The 25,271-nt window shown below is 40.1% G+C and overlaps 1 protein-coding gene across 1 annotated transcript in view; it reads left to right on the top strand.

Annotated features, from left to right (window-relative positions):
- Positions 1-25,271, top strand: part of DNAH6 (dynein axonemal heavy chain 6) — a 226,064-nt gene that overhangs the window by 4,338 nt on the left and 196,455 nt on the right. The window contains exons 3-4 of the mRNA XM_081101535.1: positions 12,631-12,801; positions 20,281-20,495. Of these exons, the coding sequence (XP_080957661.1) occupies positions 12,631-12,801; positions 20,281-20,495 (386 nt within the window). The remainder of the gene's footprint in view (positions 1-12,630; positions 12,802-20,280; positions 20,496-25,271) is intronic.

Genomic DNA, 25,271 nt, shown 5'->3' with positions numbered 1-25,271 from the left:
GAAACTGAGCCACACCAGCCAGGCCAGAAGTGGTATTTAAAAATTTTTTTTTAAATTCTTTATTGTTTAAAGTATTATATAAGTCTTCTTTTTCTTCCATTGACTCTCCCTGGCTGCCTCCACCCTCCAGCACATGCCCTTACCCCCCTACTATCTGTGTCCATTGGTTATGCTCATATGCATGCATACAAGTCCTTTGGTTGATCTCTAAACCCCTTCACCCTCCTCCTTCCCTCATAGGTTGGACAGTCTGTTCGATGCTTCTATGACTCTGGTTCTATTTTTCTTCATCAGTTTATGTTGTTCATTATATTCCACAAATGAGTGAGATCATATGACATTTACCTTTCTCTGACTGGCTTATTTCACTTAGCATAATGCTCTCCAGTTCCATCCATGATGTTGCAAATGGTAAAAATTCAGAAGTGGCATTTGTATAAGTCATAAAATATGTACATTTTTTAATTTTGAAAAATATCGCCCAATTGTACTCTAAGGTTTAACCAGTTTACCTTCCCACCTACAGTGTATGAGAGGGCCTGTTGACTCACATCGTTGCTGAACCTGACACTATCATTTTTAAAAATATTTGCTAGACTGATATGTTAAAATAAATGGCTTCACATTGCTGTAATTTTCATCTTATTAGTAATGTATATTTTTATTTATTCATTGGCATATGTTATTTATTTTGTGGATTCTGTTCATAACTTTTATCCACCTTAGATTGTTTACCTTTTCCTATCAGTTTTTGAGGTTTTAAAAAAATACATATTATGGATATTAAACCTTATTTCATTGTTTCTCAAAGCTGAGTACTGATTCCTTTTGAAGGAAAACATTCTTGAAGACCCATAGTGCTGATTTGTTATTTTAATTATAATGTTACATTATGTAAAAAGATTAACTAGGTATTAATTCAAATTTTAATAAACAAAATAGCATCTTAAATACAAAGAAAACTACATAACCAATACAAGTAATAACTAACAAAAATGCAGATGAACAGATGCTATTGGGTGGACACCGAACTTCCCTTTTGCAAGGTGGTTGTGGTACTGACTTCTGCTGCTCTTTCTTGGGGGGTTCACTGTGCCTGCACTACCTGTTGTATGGAGTGTCAGGGCCTCTGTACTATTTTGCTTCCATGAAATTAGTATTAAACCTTTACATTTTTTTATCTCTAACCTTCACTTGACAAAAGAGTATAACTAATCTTTGATGATCAAAGTTGTTCTTTTTGTCATCACTGCAATAAATTCATGTATATAAAATGTTTATTATGCACCTCTGATGTGCCAGACTCTGGGCCATGTCCTGGGGATACAGCAATGAACAAGGCAGACAGATTCCTGTTGACATTGTAGTAATCCTAAACAAACAGACTGAACAATTTCATCTAATGATAGGTGCTATTAAGAAAATAATTCAGGAAATGTGGTGGAGACAAATGGCAGGCTGCTTTACATTGGGTGACTACAAACGTCTCCCTGAGGAGATGTCATCCGAATAAACCCCAGATTATTGCTGCTGCAATTTTGACAGGGCTTGCATGGAATCTGAAGATTGCTTTGGTTAGTATGAATATCTAATTTAATAAAAGACAAACATGCAAATTGACCGTACCTTTGCTACATCTTAAGCCATGCCCACCAGCCAATCAGAGCAACCATATGCAAATTAACCCAACCAAGATGGCGGCCAGCAGCCACGGAGCTGGAGCGAGCAGGAGGCTTGGTTGCTCCAGTGATGGAGAAAACCAAGCTTCCCGCCCATCCTGGCCGGCTCTGAGCTCCACTGAAGGCAACAAAGTTTTAATTATAGAAGGTAAATAAATCTCAGTATAAAAAAAAAAGAAAAAAGGAGAGGCTGGGAGCTTCCATCACTGGGAGGCTTGCCCAGCCTGAAAACGGCCCTCAGCCCCTCACCCAGACTGGCCAGGCACCCCATTGGGGACCCCCCACCCGAAAGGGGGTGTGGCCAGCCTGAAAACAGCCATCAGCCCCTCACCCAGGCTGGCCAAACCTCCATGGGGTGAGGGTCCCCACTGGGGTGGGGGGCTTGACCAGCCTGCAAACAGCCATCAGCCCCTCACCCAGGCTGGCCAGGCACCCCAGCAGGACCCCCACCCTGATCCGGGACACCCTTCAGGGCAAACCAGCCGGCCCCCACCCATGCACCAGGCCTCTATCCTATATAATAAAAGGGTAATATGCAAACTGACCCTAACAGCAGAATGACTGGGAATAACTGGTCATTATGACACACACTGACTACCAGGGGGCAGATGCTCAGTGCAGGAGCTGCACCCTGGTGGTCAGTGAGCTCCCACATGGGGGGCTCTGCTCAGCCACAAGCCAGGCTGACGGCCGCCAGTGCAGCGGTGGTGGTGGGAGCCTCTCCTGCCTCCTCAGCAGCGCTAAGGATGTCCGACTGCAACTTAGGCCTGCTTTGCGCTGGCAAGTGGACATCCCCCAAGGACTCCTGGGCTGCCAGAGGGATGTCTGATTGCCAGCTTAGGCCCAATCCCCCAGGGAGCGGGCCTAAGCTAGCAGGTGGTCATCCCCCGAGGGGTCCCAGACTGTGAGAGGGCACAGGCTGGGCTGAGGGACTCCCTCTCCCTGAGTGCACAAATTTTTGTGCACCGGGCCTCTAGTTTTAATGATATTAATCCTTCTAATATATGAACATTTATTTGTGTCATCTTCAATTTCTGTCATCAATGCCTTACAGTTTTCAGAGTCATCTCCTTGGTTAAATTTATTTCTAGGTATTTTATTTTGATACAACTATAAATGGAATTGCTTTCTTAATTTCTCTTTCTGCCAGTTCATTATCCTAATATATAAAAAGCAAGGGGCTGTCATGACCTAAACGACCATACCATATGGAAGACCAAACAGCAGGTTGCATGGGGCGACCAGGCCAGCAGGAGGATTAATGAGGGATGACCAAATGACTGAACAGCAGACTATGTGGGGTGACCAGGCCGGTAGGGGGGTAGTGAAGGACGACCAAACGACTGAACAGCAGGCTGCATGGGGCGACCAGGCCAGCAGGAGGATTAATGAGGGGTGACCAGGCTGGCAGGGGGGTTAATGAGGGACGACCAAATGGCTGAACAGCAGACTGCATGGGGTGACCAGGCCGGTAGGGGGGTTAGTGAAGGACGACCAAACGACTGAACAGCAGGCTGCATGGGGCGACCAGGCCAGCAGGGGGGTCAGTTGGGGGCAACCAGGTCGGCAGGGGGGCAATAAAGGGCAACCAGTTCAGTGGGGGGGGGCAGTTAGGGGTGACCAGGCCAGCGGGCGGGGGGGGGCAGCTGGGGTCAACCAGGCTGGCAAGAAGGGCAGTAAGGGGTGACAAGGTTGGCAGGGGGGTCAGGGGCAACCAGGTTGGCAGTGAGGGGCAGTTGGGTGTGACCAGGATGGCAGGGGGGACAGTTAAGGGCAATCAGGCCACAGGTAGAGGCAGTTAGGGGTTATCAGGCTGGCAGGGGGGATAGTTAGGGGTAATCGGGCCACAGGAAAAGGCAGTTAGGGATGATCAGGTTGGCAGGGGGGCAGTTAGGTGCCATCAGGCAGGCAGACAGGTGAGCAGTTAGGAGCCAGCGGTCCTGGATTGTGAGAGGGATGTCCCGGTTTGGAGAGGGTGCAGGCTGGGCTGAGGGGACTTCCCCCCCCCCCCCGTGCACGAATTTCATGCACTAGGCCTCTAGTTAGTATATAGAAATATAGCATATTTCTATATGTTAATTTTGTTATCTGTAACTTTACTGAGTTAATTTATTAATACTTTTTTGGTGGAATCTTTAGGGTTTTCTATATGCAGAATTATGACATATGTAAGTAGTGACTGTTTTACTTCTTCCCTTCCAATTTGGATGCCTTTTATTTCTTTTTTCTTGCTGTAGCTAGGACTTCCAATACTATGTTGAATAAGTGATGAGGGTGGGCATCCTTATTTTGTTCCATTATCTTTTTACCATTGAGTATGTGAGTTGTGGGTTTGTCATATACAGTTTATATTATGTTGAGGTATGTTCCCTCTATATCTACACTGTTGACAGTTTTTATTGTAAATGGATGTTGAATTCTGTCAATTGTTTTTTTCTGTATTTATTGAAATTATCATATGATCTTTATCTTTTGTTTTGTCAATGTGGTATACCATATAAATTAATTTGTGATTGTGGAACTGTCCTTGCATTCCTGGAATAAATCAAACTTGATCACAGTGTATGATCCTTTAATTTATTGTTGAATTCAGTTTATTAATATTTTGTTAAAGTTTTTGCATCTAAGTTTATTATGGATATTGGCCTGTGATTTTATTTTATTTTTTGTAGTGTCTTTTGTTTTATTATCAGAGTATTGCTGACTTCAAAAATAAGGTTGAAAGCATTTCTACCTCTTCAACTTTTCAAAATAGTTTGAGGATAGGTATTAATTTTTTTTAAAGTTTGGTAGGTTTCTCCTGTGAAGCTGTCTGATCCTGTCCTTGTATTTGTTGGGAATTTTCTGATTACTGATTCAATTTTGTTACTAGTGATTGGTCTGTTCGAATATTCTGTTTCTTCTTGCTTTAGTCTTGGAAGTTTTTATTTTTCTAGAAATTTATTCATTCTTCTAGGTTGCCCAATTTTTTTTTTTTTTTACATATAATTGTTCATAGTATTCTCTTGTGATCCTTTGTATTTCTGTGATGTTGTTTGTAACTTCTCCCTTTTCATTTCTGATTTTATTTATGTTGGTTCTCTCTGTTTTACTTAATGAGTTTCACTAAAGACTTATCAATTTTATCTTTTCAGAGAACCAGTTCTTAATTTCATTGGTCTTTTCTATTGTTTTTTTTTTCTCTCTGTTACATTTATTTCTACTCTGATCTTTATAATTTTTTTCTGCTACAAACTTTCTTTAGAACCAAAGATAGATTGTTTATTTGATATTTTCTTGTTTCTCAAGGTAGGTCTGTATTACTATGATTCTCCCTTAGACTTTGGAAAGTTGTATTTTCATTTTCATTGGTTGCAAGGTTTTTCAAAATTTATTTTTATTTTCTCATGACCAATTGTTTATTTAGTAGCATGTTGTTTAGTCTCCATGTGTTTGTGGGTTGTTTTTCTTTTTCAGTTTTCTTCTTCTAACTGATTACTACTTTCATTACTGTTGGAAAAGATGCTTGATATGATTTCAGTCTTCTTGAATTTATTGAGGCTTGTTTTATAATCTAATATGATCTATCCTGGCGAATGTATCATGTCCACTTGAAAAGAATGTTTCTGCAATTTTGGGGTGAATTGTTCTATAAATACCTATTAAGTCTATTTTATCTAAAATGTCATTTAAAGCCAATGTTATCTTATTGGTTCTCTGTCATGATGATTTATTCATTGATGTAGGTTGGGTATTGAAGTCCCACTATTATGTATTACTGTCAGTTTCTTCACACATGTCTATAGATGGCTATATATTGGATGTGTAAATATTTACAAATGTTATATTCTACTCTTGGATTGATTCCTTTATCATTGTGTAATGCCCTTCTTTGTCTCTTTTTATTTTTATTTTTTTGTGAACACTCACCCAAGGATATTTTTCCATTGCTCTTTTAGAGAGAGTGGAAGAGAGAGAGAAAGACAGAGAGAAACATCGATGTGAGAGAAACATCAATGTGAGAGAAACACATCTATTAGTTGTCTCCTGCACATGCCCAGGGCCGGGAGCCTGCAAGCAAGGTGCATGCCCTTGACCTGAATCGAGCCCGGGACCCTTTGGTTCACAGGGCAGTGCTCTATCCACTGAGCCAAACCAGCTAGGGCTAGAGCTGCTGTTTTAAGATGATAGATCTTTAAGTTTGAATGCATTCTAAAAGCACTAAATTTTACTCCCCCACCCACATTTTATATTTTTATGTCATATTTTAGATATTTTTGTTTTGTTTATCCCCTATCTACTTATTGTAGTTATAGTTGATTTTGCTACTTTTGTCTTTTAACCTTCATACTAGCTTTTTTTTTTTTTTTTTAAGAGACAGTAAGCATTTATTTACCTACTAACATAAAGTAATGTTTAACAAATTCTAAACATAACATGGGCTCAATGCAGAAAACTTGGAAAGCACTGGAAGATACAAAGTTGCGGGAGTTGTGGTTAGGAAGAAAAATAACACAGGGTGGGGAATAAATAAAATTCCCCAAACAAAAAAAAGTGAAAAGGAAAGTCTAACAAACGTTCAGAAACTGGATACGGAGTTGTCATAAAACCCTGCATCATTTCTGGGAATGCTGTCCTGCTCCGGGATTGAGGAGTCATAAAATCTCAGGGAGCTGCCTTCCCAGAAGCCACTTGAAGCCTGCTGGAGGAAATCTTCTAGAACCTTCTCCAGATGCCTACTATCCATGAGGCCACTGGTGTGGATGGTGGCCCTGGTCTGGCCCCTCTGGCCTGTTGCATGTCCCACAGTAGAGCACAGAGGTACCGGGTGCCCTAGAGCCGGTCTGCCTGGGCTGCGCCCTCTCTCTGCACCAATTTCCTAGGTGGCCTCAAAAGAGTTTCCTCACTTCTCTGTGCCCCAACTTCCTTATCTGTGAAATGGGGATCCTAATAAATGGATCAGTGTGAAGTGCTTAGGACAGAAGTGCGTGCACATGGTGGTTGTTGCTGTGACTACAGATACACCCCAAACACTAATTTAGTAAAACCAGTTGCTTTAAGAACACAGTGTGGGAGAGAAGCAGCCCGAGGAAGCTCAAGCAGCATTCCCTCAAGGGGCTTCCACATCTTGTCCAGGACTGACCGCCAGAAGTTGCATGAGGCATGGGCCACTTGTTGTATGTTTCCTTCCCATGTCCCGCGTGGGTCAGGGTTCAGGAACTGGAAGCAGAGCCGCACACAAATGAAAATGAAAAGACAAGAGATAATTTGGAAATATTGGGGGACCAGGCGGGCAAGTCCAACTCAAGGGGAAGGACTTCCACCTGTGCTCAGGCCTCACCAAGCTTTTATTGATCTGGGATGCACCCATAGCATAACACTTAGGCAGGCGACCCCCTGCAACAGGCAGACTAGCCCATCAGCAAGGATTTACATAATAATAAATGGGGGAGTAGTTTCAGCTACCACTGTCTGGACCAGGGGTGGGCAAACTTTTTGACTCAAGGGTCACAATGGGTTCTTAAGCTGGACCGGAGGGCCGGAACAAAAGCATGGATGGAGTGTTTGTGTGAACTAATATAAATTCAAAGTAAACATCATTACATAAAAGGGTACGGTCTTTTCTTTTTTTTAGTTTTATTCATTTCAAACGGGCCGGATCTGGCCCGCAGGCCGTAGTTTGCCCACGGCTGGTCTGGACAAACAGAGGTGGCACCTAGCTCCGACCTCTGCTAGGGCTTCAAAGGCACCCAGCCTTGGGGTGGGGGGTGGGGGGGTTTCTCTGTCTACGCTTATCAGATAGTGAAGGCAATAAACAGTTTCCCACACCACTTCCAGTTTGGTTTCAAATTGTTGGCTTATTTGTATTTTTTAGTGAAGAAATGCCAAAACAGAGCCCCAGAAGCAAACAGTTCAACACTCTGTGGTGTATGTCTTCCTTTAACGTCTGGGATGGTTGTGTGGAAGTGTCTCAAAGTCATGACTGAGACTCTTTGTGAAGGAGGGCACAGGCCTGTCCCACTGTCCGAGGCTCTGGTCTTGTTGCCACTCGATCTTCTGTGCTGACACCTTGCCCAGTACACAGTAGGTGCCCAGTAAAGGCTTGTGAAAGAATGAACAAATGGATGAATGAATGGGACTCGGTCATCATAGGAAAAGGTGCAGAGACAAGAACATTTCCTGCTGTCAAAGCTTAAGGCTGTCATCTGGTTTGAGATTTGATCCCAAGGTTCAAATGCTATCAGCTCTTATCATGTTGGGGAAGGGAACACCTGTCCCCCAGACCATGGACCCTGCCATCGATGTTTGCTCAACTTTCTTTTTCATTTTCTTATTTCTTTTTAATTTAATTTAATTTTTTTATTGATTAAGTTATTACATATGTGTTCTTATCCCCATGTTACCCCCTATCCCACTCATGCCCTCACCCCCTGTTGTCTGTGTCCATTGGTTAGGCCTATATGCTTGCATATAAGTCCTTTCGTTGATCTCTCCCCCTTACCCCCACCCTCCCCTACCTTCCCTCCGAGGCCTGACAGTCCGATCAATGCCTCTCTGACTCTGGATCTGTCCTTCATCAGTTTATGTTCTTCATTATATTCCACAAATGAGTGAGATTATATGGTATTTATCCTTCTCTGACTGGCTTATTTCACTTAGCATAATGCTCTCTGGTTCTATCCATGCTGTTGCAAATGGTAAGAACTCCTTCTTTTTTACCGCAGCGTAGTATTCCATTGTGTAGATGTACCACAGTTTTTTTAATCCACTCATCTACTGATGGGCACTTAGGCTGTTTCCAAATCTTAGCTATGGTGAATTGTGCTGCTATGAACATAGGGGTGCATATATCCTTTCTAATTGGTGTTTCTAGTTTCTTGGGATATCTTCCTAGAAGTGGGATCACTGGGTCAAATGGGAGTTCCATTTTTAGTTTTTTGAGGAAACTCCATACTGTTCTCCATAGTGGCTGCACCAGTCTGCATTCCCACCAGCAGTGCACGAGAGTTCCTTTTTCTCCACATCCTCGCCAGCACTTGTTGTTTGTTGATTTGTTGATGATAGCCATTCTGACAGGTGTGAGATGGTACCACATTGTCGTTTTGATTTGCATCTCTCGGATGATTAGTGACTTTGAGCATGTTTTCATATGTCTTTTGGCCTTCCTTCTGTCTTCTTTTGAAAAGTTTCTATTTAGGTCCATTGCCCATTTTTTGATTGGGTTGTTTATCTTCCTTTTGTTAAGTTGTATGAGTTCCCTGTAAATGCTGGAGATTAAACCCTTATTGGTGATAACATTGGCAAATATGTTCTCCCATGCAGTGGGCTTTCTTGTTGTTTTGTTGATGGTTTCTTTTGCTGTGCAGAAGCTTTTTATTTTGATGTAGTCCCATTTGTTTATTTTCTCTTTAGTTTCCATTGCCCTAGGAGCTGTATCAGTGAAGACATACTAGCTTTTGAAGTGGAAGAGTGGCTGTGTTTACTATGTATTTGCCTTTACCAATGAGATTTTTTTCCTTTCATATATTTTGTTATTTCTGGTTATTGTCTTTCCTTTTGCCCTTAAATAAGACTCTTGAACATTCCTTATAAAGCCAGTTTAGTGATGATGAGTTTCTTTAGTTTTTATTTGTCCAGGGACCTCTTTATCTGTCCCCTAATTCTTAATGATAATCTTACCAGGTAGAGTATTCTCAGTTGTATGTTCTTTTCTTTTGGCACTTTAAATATATTCTGCCACTCCCCTCTGGCCTACAGAGTTTCTGCTGAGGAGTTAGCTGATAACCTTATGAGGTTGCTCTTATATGTGATATTTGTTTTTCTCTTGCTGCCTTCAATATTCTCTCTTTAACTTTTACCATTTTCATTACTATATGTTTTGGTATGGGTTTCTTTGGGTTTATCTTGTTTGGAACTCTCTGTACTTCCTATACCTGGATGTTTGTTTCTTTCCCCAGGTTAGGAAAGTTTAGAGCCATTACATTTTCAAATAAGATTACTGCCCCTTTCCCTCTCTACTTTCTGGGACTCCTCTACTCCTTTATGTTGTCCCAGAGATCCCTTAAGCTATCCTCATTTTTTAAAATTCTTTTTTCTATTCTTATTAGGGTATTTCCACTATTCTCTCTTAAAGATTGCTAATCTATTCTTCTGTATTATCTAATTATTATTGATTTCTTCTAGTGGGTTTTTATTTCAGTTATTGTATTATTTAGCTCTGATTGGTTCTTTTAATATTTTCTTTACTGAAATAAGTCTTTGTTAAAGTTCTCACTGTATTCTCTATTCTTCTCCCAGGTTCAATGAGCATCCTTATAACAGTTACTTTGAATTTTTTTAATTAAAGTTATTGACATAACATTGGTTAATAACATATAAATTTCAGGTATATGACACTATTATTCAATATCTGTATACTCTACTGCATGCTCATCACCCGAATTCTAGTTTCCTTCTGTTAATATGTATTTGATCTCCTTTACCCAATTCACCTCCTCCCACACCCTTTTCTTCCCTAGTAGCAATCATTCTGTTGTCTGTACCTATTGATGAATGAGTTTGGTTTTGTTAGTTTACTTGTTACTTTTCATTTTATAGTCCACATGTGAGCAAAATCATAAGACTTTTGTTCTTTTTCATCTGATTTATTTCACTTAACATAGTACTCTCAGGATCCATCTGTGTTGTCACAAATGGCAATATTTTATCTTTTATTGCAAATGATACTTCCAGTAGGGACTAATATCCAATACAACTCAACAACTAGAAAAAAATATGATTAAAAAAGGGCAAGGGATTTGAATAGATATTTTTCCAAGGAAGACATAGAGATGGCAAACAGACATATGAAAAGATGTTCAAGATTACTTGTTCTTAGGGAAATAAAAGTCAAAACCACAGTGAGATATTTCCACACCTGTCAAATGGCTATCATAAAAAAGACAAGAAATAGCAAGTGTTAGAAAGGGTGTGATAGAAAGGATACACAGTTGGTGAGAATGTAAATTGGTGCAGCCACTATGGAAAAAGTACACAATAGAACTGCTGTATGATCTAGTAATTCCTCTTCTGAGAATTTAACCCAAAAATATAAAAACACTAATTTGTAAAGATATTGTACTCCTATATTCATTGCAGCATTATTTACAATGTCCAAGACATGGAAACAACCCAGTATTCATCAACAGATGATTGGATAAAGATGTGAGTACACACACACACACACACACACACACACACACACACACTGGAAAACTAGCCAGCCATTACAATGAATTCATTAAGTTGAATTCTCTATCAGGAAAATTACTTATCTTCATATCACTAGTGTTTTTCTCTGGCATTTTTCTTATTCTTCCCTTTGGAACATATTAGTTTGTTTCCTAATTTTGTTTGGCTTTCTGTGTTTGTTTTTATGAATGAAATGAAAGTGGCCTTGTGTAGACTGCATGTGCTAGGTAGCTTTGGCAGGCTGGCTGGAGCCTATGTGGGCACAGGCAGTGCCAGGGGCACCCTGGCAGGCTGACTGGCCAAAGCTGGGGAAGGCATGACTGAATTGGTCACCGCATGCAGCCCCAGGACCTCCAGGCAAACCTGCTGGGCAGGTTTGGAACAAGCGTGGGGATAGGTCCTCCAGGTCCTGTGGCTTTAGGGGCACCCCATCAGGCCAGCTAGCTGGGTCTGGAGTGCGCTCTGCTAAGTTGGCCCAGAGCAAGCTGTGGCAGCCTTGCAGGCTGTACCAAGCACTTGAACTAAGCTCCCACCCATGCTATCTAGGTGGAGGGGAAGGTAGCAATGGCACTTGCTGACCCCTCCAATTCTGGAGAATTCCTGCAGTTTCCCACCCATTTAGCAGGCATTTGGGGGGGTTGTCAATAGTTTTTGTTTTTTCATGTATAGTCTAGGTGCACTTTAAGGCATTGTTTTATTACTGTGCCCCAGGGCAGATGAGTCTGCACATGGATTTGCTGGTGATATCCTTTCCTACTGCAGGTTGCCCAACTGGGGTAAGGTTTCTATGGTTACTGCATCTCCATCGCTCCTCCCCTTCTGTATGTAGTCCCTCTCTCATTTAATGTGCAGAAACTATTCAATCCACCTTCAGTTGTTCTTCAGGAGAAGTTGCTATATACATAGGTGTTTAAGGTATACATTATTCTGTGTGTCTGTGGGAGGTGAGTTCACAGACTTCCTACATTTCCATCTTGGACCCCCCACTCTCCCTTCGTAACTGTGATGGTCTTATTCCTTTCCTCATTGTTATATAGCTGAGATCTCCCCTCCTACTCTCATTACCAGCTAGTCTTTTCTTTTCTTCTGTGAGTGACTCGAGGGATTTTTATCCAAAACCAAATGTAAACTTAACAGCCATTTGCTATATTTACTCTCAAGCTTATTTTTTCTCAATCCCATATAAAATATTAGGTAAAATCATAATGCTTAAAAAGTTAAAGTCATTATAGTAAATTTTATTTCACTTTTTTGTTTAAAGCTGGATTTTTCCTGCCTTAATTTGAAATGAGATGGGCCTTAGATAATGCCATCATTTTATTTTTTAGATTTTCAGTCAGTTATGGCAATAGGAAGTGATTAATGACTTTTGGGCAAGGTTGGAAAATTGTAAGATTCTTCCTATAGTAGCTCTAGTAGTGAATGGTGGGTGTTTGTAAAGGATAATTAGTGAGCTTAGGACTTTATGCCCCTGAGCCCTTTCTATATTATAACCTTAATCCTAGAAGTATTTCTGGGTATTTAGAATACAGAATTAATAGAAACCAACTAGAAAAGTCTAGTCAAGCAATTGTCTATGGATAGACAATGGTGGCAGCTGCTACAATGATTGTAGTTTCCACAGGAAATTAGTCCCAGGAGGAAATAAATTTCCATCAGGGATAGAGTCCAAAGATAGTGAAGAATAAGACAAGTTCACATTAATACTAAAAAGATTAACATGTCTCTTTGTTCCCTGAAGCCAGTGCTAAAAGTCTACCAAGATCATAAGAGGCCAGAATACATATACAAACAGTATCAACTTCCACCGACCATTTCTGGAATCACAAAACCATCAAGAAGCATTGAAGAAACTTCTGTCAAATTATCTATTCAGTCTCCTCAGCATGCAGATGTGTTGGAAAAAACACAGGTATAGTATGTAAAGTCCTTAAGTGACCATTTTAAGTCAATTTTAGTTTTATGTAGCATTGCTAACCTGCTTTTAATGCACAAGAATAGCAGCAAAATCTGTTTCTATCCAGTTGCATAAAGAATTTTGGGAATGTACTATTTCTCAGTTCTTCCTATTTAAGGAAAATTGGGACAGTAGAGGAAAATCATAAAGGAAACTCTCAGCATCTGTACAGTGTCTTCTGATCTCTTGCATATTAAAAGAAGACATAATATTGTTTTAACTTTTATGAAATTTTCATCATTGTTCCCCCAAAATGGCAATCTCTGAAGACCTTGGTAAAAGACAATAAAGTAGAAACTGAGCCAGATAGATAACTTTTCTAACTGGTGAGAGTTGTAGAGTGGAGAGGCTGTTTTGCAAGCAATCTATATATATAACAGCCAAGCGACCAGAACTACGGAATGACCAGAATGACTGGAACAACTGGAGTAACCGGTCGCTATGTCGAGCACTGCAGCGGCCAACTGGCCCAATCGGGTCCCCAATTGGCCCCGCCCAACCTCCTGCATCCCCTCCCCCTCGCCGGCCTGACCCGATCGGCCCCCATTGGGGCTGGCTGGCCGGACCCCACCTGTGCATGAATTTGTGCACCGGACCTCTAGGAAGTGAATAATAGCGTTGGCGAGAAATCACCAGAGTATTGCTTTAAGTGAATACTTATAGATAATTCAAGAAAGGAGCAGAAATGGGTGGGAGAAAGTATGGAGGATACACACAACAATGATACTAACAGGGCCAAGATTCCCCTGAGCTTTTTGTTCAGAGGATTCTTCAGACAGATTTGTTTAACACAGCTGTGGACAAACTACGGTCTGCGGGCCGGATCCGGCCCGTTTGAAATGAATAAAACTAAAAAAAAAAAGACCGTACCCTTTTATGTAATGATGTTTACTTTGAATTTATATTAGTTTACACAAACACTCCATCCATGCTTTTGTTCCGGCCCTCCGGTCCAGTTTAAGAACCCATTGTGGCCCTCGAGTCAAAAAGTTTGCCCACCCCTGGTTTAACATCTCAGCACTAGTTGTCTTTCAGGCATTGGGCTACAGTGCTTAAAACAGAGAGTTGGGGACTTGTCCTTAAGGACTTCAGAATCTGGAGGTGGGCAGATGGATAAGTGAACACTCAAGGTGTGATAAGACTTTTCATTGGTCATTTAATGAATAAAATGATGGAGAACTAAATAGAAGGAAAGCTACATCCAGTATCCAAGGATATGGTCAGTGGAGGAATAGCTTACCCTATGGAATTGCACTAAGCTTTGAAGAATGAGTGGAAAGTTAATGAGGCGGATAAGGTGGGAGAGTTTAGGGTATGAAGAGCCAGCCGGAAGGGGGTCCGCTGAGTTTTGGTGAGATTATACTGAGAGAATGATATAATATGATTGAATAAAATTGTATAGCTTCAGTTCACTTGGTTTTTGTGAAGTAAAGAGAGTGAGCTCTCTGAAATAGGGCCAGGACAGATCTGTTTGCCTATCAATGAATTCATTTTGTATGAGGGGGCTTCAAGAGCTTGCATTTAAAGAAGAGGAGAGAAATTGTGTGGGTAACTGGGATGAAGGGAGGAAGTTGGGAAGGAACGTTAGGTGTGAGTTATACTTTATTGTAGCTGTAACTAAGTGAAGAATTAAGTATAGAGTTAGGGGTTGAAGGGAAAGGTGGAAGAAAGGGGGATGTAACATATAAAAGAAGAAGGGTCTTTATTCTGAGAGGAGGCTTATTTCTGGGGGGTATTGATTTCCCAAAATTAGTTTAGAATGGAAATGCAATAATAAGGATTTCCAGAGAGATGGAGGGAGGAAGGGAGGAGGAGGAACGTTGGAGGCTTTACTTCTGCTAATTAAGCAAGAGTAACTTAACAGTTTGGTCAGGGCATCCATCACAGAGGAAGTTCCACACTTTAAGAATAAATGCTTCCTTTATTCCATCCCCCACCTCCAAAAATCTGAATTTTTGTGACTACTTAAATTGAATCACATCTTTCCACTGATGTGTTTTACTGCCCTTTGCTAAACAGCGTTTCACAGATTTTTTGTTTGTTTGTTTGTTTGTGTTTTTACAAATGCAAGGCAAGACCCATCACTAGCAAAAAGATGATAGTTTGCTTCGTTGCAATACTTACTCTCTTATGGTCATCTGGAGCTGAACCTGCAATATCTCTGAGCTATGCCTGTAATTAGAAATTGTACTCAGACAAAAATGTGTAAGGTTATTGTTGAATAAATCATTTACTAGTAGAATGCAGTAAAACCTTTAAAAGGAAATAAGAAAATCAGTGCATTTTTTGTTGAAGTATCCTATATAATAAAGAGCCAGGGCGTAACGACCATTACGACCTAAGGCTCGACCAGACCGGAAGTCAGTGCTGGGTTGCTGTGGCTGCGGGTCGGCTATGCCAGGCGGGAGTCAGTCAGTCCTGCGCCGGAGCCAGTCTTGGGCAGTAGTCAGTCCTGGGTCATGTAAGTGGAAACCGTAAGAAATAGAAACAAGGCAGACCTATCCCTCCACATGGGGAGATATTGGCAGAAGAATAGCAGGGAGCCAGAACTCCCACCATCTCATAACAATCATGAATACCCATCCTCCTTCCCCAGCACACACACCTACAAACCTTGAGCCAAGTGGGGAGCCTGGACTTCTACTCTATTCTTGAAATAATGAGGTGGCATCTCACCCTACCCTTACCAGAGCAGTATCAAAGCAAAGCCAGATAACACAGGGTTGAAAAAGATCCAGAGTTTCATGCTCAAAATTTCTAGGTCTCAATTATCAAATTATTCATTTAAAGAAGCAGAAAGATCTAAAACTGAATAAAAAAGATAATGGATACTAACACTGAGATAGTAGAGATGACAGAGTTATTTGATAATAAGTTTAAAGCAGCCATCAAAACAATCTTTAAATGAGTGATTTTGAACATCCTTAAATCACTAAAAGTCACTTAAATGGGAAAAAAAAGAAAGTTATGGCAAGTAAATAGAAAATCTCAGCAAAGAAAATGAAGCTATAAAGAAGAACCAAATGAAAGTTATAGTACAGAAGAATATAATAACTGAAATAAATGACTCGGTGAATAGGCTCAAAGCAGAATGGATGGAACAGAGGAAACATTCAGGGAACTAGAAAATATAACAATAAAAATATCAAATGAGAATAGGGAGAATGGACTTGAAAACAACAACAGAAAAAATCAGAACCACAGGAACCAGTGGAGTCATAACAACAACACAGAATAAATAAAAACTGTAACATTTGGAGTCCAGGAAGAAATTAAAGGAGATGGAGCTGAAAGAGTACTTGAAGAAATAATGGCTGAAAACTCTTCCAATTGGTCAAAAGACAGAAATCGTCAATTTTAAGAAGGTGAGGAAATACAATATGAGAGAAACCCAAAGATGGCAACACCCACATCACAGTCAAACTTCTTTTTTTTTTTTTTAAATATATTTTATTGATTTTTTACAGAGAGGAAGGGAGAGAGATAGAGAGTTAGAAACATCGATGAGAGAGAAACATCGATCAGCTGCCTCCCGCACATCCCCCACTGGGGAAGTGCCTGCAACCCAGGTACATGCCCCTGACCGGAATCGAACCCGGGACCCTTCAGTCCGCAGGCTGACGCTCTATCTGCTGAGCCAAACCGGCTTTGGCCAAACTTCTGAAAAATAAAAATAAAAACAAAGAAAAAAATCTTGAAAGTTCTGAATGACAAATAACACTGTATCTATAAGGAAAAAGTAATTCTCATGACAATAGGTTTTCCATTAGAAACCATAAATTCTAAAAATAAAAGAACTGTCAACAGAGTCCTATTTCCAATGAAAATATCTTTCAGCAACATGAGGAAAATCAAGGCACCTCAGGAAAGAGAAAACAAAAATGTAAACAAGAATTGATAAAGAATAATATCCAAGTCTCAAAATATATTTGAAATATATTCAATATCATCTCTCCAGGTAAACTCAGATTTATTCCTCTATTACTTACTTACCAGGATAGCTAAAATTAAATAGGTTTATAATATTAATTATTGGCAAGTATCTGCAGGATCTGGAACTCTCATTCACTGCAGGTGGTTGTATAACTTAGATAAAAGGATGCAAAACTGTATCTGCTAAAACTAAACATATGCCTATAGCGTGAGTCATTAAATTTACTGCTTTTATATATCCAAAAGACATGAGCATATAGGTCCTCAAAATCATATGTGAAAGGATGTTTAGCGTACCTTTATTCATAATATTTTTAAATTAGAAACAACTTACAAATCTGCCTACAGGAAAATGGAAGAGTGGTAGTAAATTCAAATAATAGAATACTGTGCACCTACAAAAAAAAGAATAAAATCCTGATATGAAGAACAATATGGGTTAATTTCATAGATATTATGTTGAGCAAAAGAAGTGAGACACAAATGAGAATACATCATATAAATCCACTGATATGAATTTCATGAACTGATGGTACTATCAATGATTATAAAGGTCAGAAAATTAAGAAATTCTGAGGGTAGTAGTCAGAAAGTGGGATGAAAGAAACTTCTAAAATCTTGAAAAAGATTCTACATCTTATACTGGGTGTTACATAAGTAAGCAAGTTTGATCTCTACATTTACTTTTCATGCACAGGTGGACTTAAATATAAGTGTTTTCTAGCACTGCAAGTCACTTATTATTTGAGCTTGGGTTCCTCCACTTTCAGAGTCCATGCTAATCTCCATTATGTCATATTACCATCTGAAGATAGTGACATCAAGACTAATTCTACAGCTCAGTAACTCTGAAAAATAAAAGAGGATTTATCCTGATTAAGAACTCTGAAGAAATCATACTAATAATTCAATATAATTCACCACATATTCTGCATAAAATATTATCTCAAATGGAGTACCAATTATAATTCAATAATTGGAATTTACGAGGAAGTAAAAGAGTTGGTCTTTTGTTATTCTCATAGCTTACAGACTCAGTAGTAATACTGATAAACTATTGGAAAAGTAGGTTTTTACTTTTTCTACAAATATTTAAATTGTTTGTGTAATAGCAAAAGACTGTAAATTTTTAGCCTAAACAGTTTAATATATTTTCATTGTTAATTTTAGAGAGGAAGGGAGAGGGAGAGGAAGATACAAACATCAATGATGAGAGAGAATCATTGATGGGCTTCCTCCTGCATACCCCACACTGGGGATCTAGCCTGCAACTTGGGCATGTGCCCTAACCAGGAATCAAACTGTGACTTCTTGGTTCATAGGTTGATGCTCAACCACTGAGAAACACCAGCCAGGCAGCCTAAACATACTTTAAAAAGTGACTGTCATATATTGGGAAATGAGACATTAAAGTAATATGTAATCCTCTATAATAAAAGGCTAATATGCAAATTGACCAAGCAGCGGAACAACCGATTGCTATGACATGCACTGACCATCAGGGGGCAGATGCTCAATGCAGGAGCTGCCCCTGGTGGTCAGTCCACTCCCACAGGGGAAACACCATTCAGCCAGAAGCCCTGAGCCAGCTTACTGCTGGCAAGTACAGCGGTAGTGGCAGGAGCCTCTCCCGTGGGGAGTGGGCCTAAAACCATCAGTTGGACATCCACCAAGTGCTCCTGGACTGCGAGAGGGCACAGACTGGGTTGAGGACCTACCCTGAGTGCATGAATTTTGTGCACTGGGCCTCTAGTTAATACTATAGTCTCATAAAAATATTGGTTGACCATAGCCCTTTTGAAACATTGGAACAAGACAATGTGTATTTTCTCTGGTTCTGGGTATCTGGTTTTGTCTATTCTTTTACATAAGGAAATTTTGCTCTTGCTGCTCTCCCTGGCCAGTAAGTAAAAGAAGAACTCTTTATCTTTTTGCTTCAAAGATGCATTTCCTTCAGCTCTGAGCTTTCCAGAATTCTGCTCTCAAACTTCCATTTAACATGGCATATTTAACTCAAGATGGAGAATAATGATCTCTCTGAACACAAACTTTCTGAGGAAGTTGTCCCACAGAGCTAATCATAATAAATCTCTCACAGGCACGGCAGCCTCTGTTAGCTATGCTAACAGGCAATAAAAAGATCACTTATGTGTTTACATCAATTATTTGACAAAACAGGTCCGCAATGGTGATTCTTTTATCTAAAAGCCGCTTACCTCTGTACTGTCAAGAGAGGCAAGGTGGTGTCTGTTGGAATTAAGTGTCAACTTTTCTCAAATGTGGTTACTAACCTCGTCCATAGGAGGAGAGGATGTGGGTGATGCTGCCCCAAAAGTTTGTCCAGGAGGAACAAAGAAGTGTGAGTGGCACTGAGAGTGCAGACTGTGGAGCCCAGGGAAAAGGGCACAGCTCAAGGGTGTGAATGCGTGTGGATGTGCCTTGATGCTCCAAGTATGGTTCATGAGCCGGCAGCATCCCCATCTCTTGGGAGCAGGTTGGAGATGCAGAATCTTAGGCTTTTTCCCAGACTGACTGACAGGAACTACATTTTAAAAGGACGCCCAGGTAATTCTCATGCACATTGACATGTGAGAAGCATTGGTGGCCAGAACTGGCAGTTACGAGTGAAAAACCTGTATGCTTTTCCAAGGCTATTAAATAATGGCTCCCAATGCTCAGTGTAACTACCCCTCACTTTCACACACACACACAAAAAAACACTATAGTTTATTATGAGTTATGATTACAACAGTAGAAGAAAGATTTCACTCATTTAAAAACATCAGGCAGTCCCTGATGTTTGGCTCAGTGGATGGTGCGTCGGCCTGCGGACTGAAGGGTCCCGGGTTCGGTTCCGGTCAAGGGCATGTACCTTGGTTGCGGGCACATCCCTGGTGGGGGGTGTGCAGGAGGCAGCTGATCGATGTTCCTCTCTCACCGATGTTTCTGCCTCTCTGTCCTTCTCCCTTCCTCTCTGTAAAAAAATCAATAAAGTATATTTAAAAAAAAAACACATCAGGCAGTCAGAACAAGGTGAGACAGTTGAGGGGAGAGACCACAGTAAGGGTCAGGGCAGAGCATCTGAGCAAGGAGAGTGGTAGGCCCCCATGAACTCCAGAGAGCTGGTAGTATTTTGTTGTCATAAACATTGAGTTATAGGAGAAGAAAAGGAAATCGGAGCTGATGTGGGCTGTTTTGTGGGAAGGGAATGGATATCTGGGTAGGGAGTACTGAGGAGGAATATCAGTGCCTAACAATTGTTTGAAAATTTCCAGTTCCAAAATGCTTGCCTTTGAGCCCTGAACATCTCAGGCACTGTAGTAATTGGTCCTTGATGTTAATATCTTGTCACTTTTTTATAGCTTTCTTTTTTCAAATACCCTCCCCCTTACCTCCCTGACCCCATGTCTATGACTTCATTTTTGCTTTAATCCATTCACCCTTTTTGGTTTTATTTAGATCCATGGGCCCTCTGCTAAGATATTCTCTCCCTCTCCTCAGAAACTGCCACCGATTGGAAGAAGAGGTCTCTATAAGACCAGTTACTTATCTTTGCCTAAGTACACATTTGAGGACCGGGAAGATGTTGTTAAAGCCAACATCCGTGATCCCTTGGAAATCATTCAAATATTACGTGAAAATGAACATCTTGGATTTCTTTATATGATTCCTGCAGTGCCAAGGTCTTCAATTGAATATGATACCTATAATCTGAAGTAAGTTCTCTTGTATAAAGCCACTCATTAATATTAAAAATTACACAGATTGCAAATGTTACCCATAATTCATTGGGTGTTAATGATAAATATGAGCCCTAGTCATTTTGGCTCAGTAGATAGAGCATTGGCCTGTGGACTGAAGAGTCCCAGGTTGATTCCAGTCAAAGGTACATGCCTGGGTTGCAGGCTTGATCCCCAGTAGGGGGCATGCAGAGGCAGCCGATCAATGATTCTCTCTCATCGTTGATGTTTCTCTCTCTCTTTCCCTCTCCCTTCCTCTCTGAAATCAATAAAAATGTATTTTTTAAAAATGATAAATATGATACAATATAATTTTGGTTATCATCCAATGGTAAATGAATCTTAATCACAGCAATTTTATTGATTTTTCCTTCATTTATGGACATTATCTATTTATGAAGCACTTCTGTTTCTCATGTTTATATTATGTAATGTCATTTTTAATAAGTATTACAAACATTTTTGTTATTTTGAGATTACTGAGAAAAGAAGATGGCAATGCCTAAAAAGTAGAAGATGCATTATTTGTAATACATGTCATTTTAACTGACATTAGTTGTTGAAATATTCTTTTCTTAAATATCATAATAGTCTAGCTTTGCCACCAAATTCTTTGAATAACCTTCCCCATTCTCTGCTGTGTATGATGATAAAAGGACCTTCTAGGAAATATCTTGTTCTCCCCAATAATAGTTTTATTGTGTCAGATAATATGGAAGACAGCCCTCCTACTGGGGAGAAATGGGAGAGAAGATAAGCATTGTACTTAAAATGGTAGAATTATTGTATGTACAAAAGAGCTGAACAGGAGTGAAAAATAATTTGTAGAGAGAACAGACATGCTTATGGAAATCCAATTATTCAGGAAAATGTGTTGAGTAGCCACTCTATAGCAGAAACTATTCTAGGTGCTAGAGATATATTAGTGAACCATCCAGATTAAAATTGATACCCTTGTGGAGCTTAGATTTTAGCAGAGGGAGACAATATAAATACGATACATGAGTAAGTTTATATGGAATACTAGGAGGTGATAAGTATTATTTTATATAATAAAACCCTAATATGCAAATCAACTGAACAGCAGAACAACCGGTTGCTATGATGCGCACTGACCACCAGGGGGCAGACGCTCAATGCAGGAGCTTCTCCCTGGTGGTCAGTGCACTCCCACAGGGGGAGCGCCACTCAACCAGAAGCCAGGCTCACAGCTGGCAAGCACAGTGGTGGTGGCAGGAGCCTCTCCCCACTCCATGGCAGCTCTAAGGAGCAGCAAGCCGAGCGGTAAGGAGCAACGAGCAGGTGGGCGGTAAGGAGCTAGGGGTTCCGGACTGCAAGAGGGATTCCAGACTGCAAGAGGGCAAGGCTGGGCTGAGGGACCCCCAGTGCATGAATTTTGTGCACCGGGCCTCTAGTAGAAAAAAAAAAAGAGTAGAGCAAAGGGAGTTGGGAGTTCTTGGGAAGAGGTTGTGAATTAACCAGGGTGGTCAGGATGGGCATCATTGAGAAGCTGGTATTTGAACAGGGACTTGAAGGAGAAGAGGCGTGAATTATGTGGTGGTCAGGAGAGGGAAGAAGAGCATTCCAGACAGAAGGAAAGTGAATATGAATATCCCAAGCTAGAGCATACTTGGTATGTTCAAGAAGTGAAGAGGAGGCTGGTACGACTAGTTGAGTGAATGAGAGCTAGGGAACAGATCACACAGCACCTTGCTGGCCATTGTAAGGACATTAGCCTTTACACTGAGAAAAATGGAGAACCATGGTAAGATTTCAAGCTGAGAAGTGTTAAGATCTGAATTACATTTTGAAAAGGACCCCTCTGGCTGCTATGTAGACTTTTGAGGAACAAGAGTTGAAACGGAAAGACCAATTAGAAGGTAATTACTCAGGTGAGAGATGGACTAGGTGGCAGTGGTGGAAGTGGTAAGAAGTAGGTCGAATTCTGGAAGTAATTGGAAGGTCAAGTCAACAGGATGTTTTTATGAACTGTATGCAAGGTGGACAATCAGAGAGGAGTCCAGGATGACATTAATGACTCATTTTCCAGAATAAGAGAAAGGTAGAGTTGTTATTAACTGAGATACAGAAGAGTGGATGGGAGAAGAGAATTTGGTTTTGGACATACTCATTTTCGGATGCCAAAAGTAGAAAAGAAATGGGGTGGTAGGTGAAAGGAAATTAGGATCAGGGTGAGGTATTCTTTTTAAGATGAGAGAAATAGCTTGTGTGGTGGTTGTTTTTTTAAGATGAAAGAATTAACATATAATGGAATTGAAAGCCCTTTGATGTAAAAAATACTATTGCACACTTAATAAGACTACAGCATAGTATAAACATAATTTTACAAGCAGTGAGAAACCAAAAAAAAAAATTGTATGTCTCCTTTTATTGCAATATTGATTTTATTGTGTTGGTCTGAAGCCAAACCTGCAATATCTCTAATGTATGCCTATATTGAAGATGGGACCGGAAACTATGCTTTTGTCTAATTGGGAAAATAATTGTATTTTTAGATTAATGAGCACTTCTTCTAGGGGAATTGAGTTGATGTTTTATATTTGGACTGACAGTAATGATGCTTGATAGTAATATGCCAGGCACAGTTTTAAGAAGGTAGTGTTGGACCTGGCCGGGTGGTTCAGTTGGTTGGGTGTCGTCCTGTGCACCAGGAGGTTGCAGGTTTGATCCCATGTCAAAGGCACCTGCCTGGGTTGCAGGTTCAATCCCCAGTAGGGTGCGTGCAGGAGGCAGCTGATGAATGATGTGCTCTCACATCGATCTTTTTCTCCCTCTCCCTTCCTCTCTCTCTAAAAGTCAATAAAAACTATTTTTCAAAACAAGATAGTGTTGAAATCATAGTTTATCACGTTTTAGGGTTGATGTTAAATTTCTCTCCCTAGCCTAAATTCCAAATATTATAAACCTTATGAGTCAAGGCAAGGATTTGGAAGCAGCTAAATTGGAAGTTAAAAGTGGTAAATAATGGGTCAACGAGATGAGCAAATGTTATGCAAAACACCTTTTAAAAGTAGTGATAAAATATCATGTCTGCACATACTTTTTTAATTAAGTGTATTGTGGTGACATTGGTTAATATGATTATATAGGTTGCAGATGTGGATTTCTGTGTTACAACATCTGTTTATTGCACTGTGTGCCCACCACCCAGAGTCAAATAGCTTCGGTCATCATATATTAGGTCCCCTTCACTCTCCACACCTCCCCCCCTTCCCCTCTGGCAACCCCCTCACTGCAGCGTGTGATCAGGAGTTTCAGTTTTATGTCCCACATATGAGTGATACCCTATGGTTCTTAGCTTTTTCTGCCTGAGTTATTTCCCTTCGCACAATATTCACAAAGTCCATCCGTGTTTGTCACAAATGGCAGAATTTCATCCTTTCTTATGGCTGAGTAGTATTCCATTGTGTATATGTACCACATCTTCTTTATCCAGCCCTCTATTGCAGGCCACTTTGGTTGTTTCCATGTCTTGGCAACCGTGAATAATGCTGCAATGAACATAAGGGTGCATATATCTTTGCTAATATGTGTTTTCAAGTTTTTTGGGTATGTACCCAGGAGAGGGATTGCCAGGTCATATGGTAGCTCTATATTAATCTTTTCAAAGAGCCAGCTCTTTGTTTTATTAATTTTTTGTATATTCTTTTTGTTCTCTATTTCATTCAATTCTGCTCTAAATTTTATTATTTCCTTTCTTCTGCTGACTTGGGTTGCTTTTGTTCTTTTGTTTCTAGTACTTTAATATGTAATGTTAGATTGTTTTCTTGGGATTTCTCTTGTTTCTTGAGATAGGCCTTTAATGATATAAACTTCCCTCTCATTACTGCTTTCATTGCATCCCAGAGTTTTGATATGTCATATTGTCATTCTAATTTGTCTTTATACATCTTTTGATCACATCTTTTATTTCTTATTTGACCCAGTCATATTTTAGTAGTATGTTGTTTAGTCTCCATATATTTTTTGGTTTCTTTACCTCCTTTTTACAATTACTGGTAATGTCTAATTTCAAGGCATTGTGGTCAGAGAATATGCTTGGTATAATTTCAATCTTGAATTTGTTGGTGCTAGTTTTGTGGCCCAACATATGGTCTCTCCTTTAGAATGTTCCATGTGCACTGGAGAAAAATGTATAATCTAATATTCTGGGATGAAAGGCTCTATAAATATCATTATGTCCATTTTGGTTATTTAAGGTCGATTTTTTAATTGATTTTCTGTTTGGATGATTTATCTAGAGCTGTCAATGGAGTATTAAAGTCCCCAACTATGATTATGTTTTGATCTGTTTATCCCTTTAGTTCTGTGAGTAGTTGCTTTATATATTTCCCTGGTTGGATGCATATATATTAAGAAGTGTTATGTTTTCGTTTTTTGTTAATCCTCACCTGAGGATATTTTTCCATTGCTTTTTTCAAAGAGAATGGAAGAGAAAAAGAGGGAGGGAGGGAGGGAGAGAGAGAGAGAGAGAGAGAGAGAGAGAGACATCGATGTGACAGAGACATATTGATTGGTTGCCTCCTGCACATGCCCTGACTGGGGAAGGGAGCAAACCCACAACTCAGGTACATACCCTTAACCCAGAATCGAACCTGTGATTCTTTGATGCTCAGGCTGATGCTCTAACCACTGAGAAACACCGGCCAGGGCAAGTGTTATGTTTTCTTGATGTAGTGTCCCCTTTATTATTATAAAATGTGCATCTTTGTCTCTTGTTATCTTTATTGT

This window comes from Myotis nattereri (assembly GCF_964212035.1).
Source record: "Myotis nattereri genome assembly, chromosome: 10".
Lineage (NCBI taxonomy): Eukaryota > Metazoa > Chordata > Mammalia > Chiroptera > Vespertilionidae > Myotis > Myotis nattereri.
This window is presented reverse-complemented; position numbering and strand designations above follow the sequence as displayed.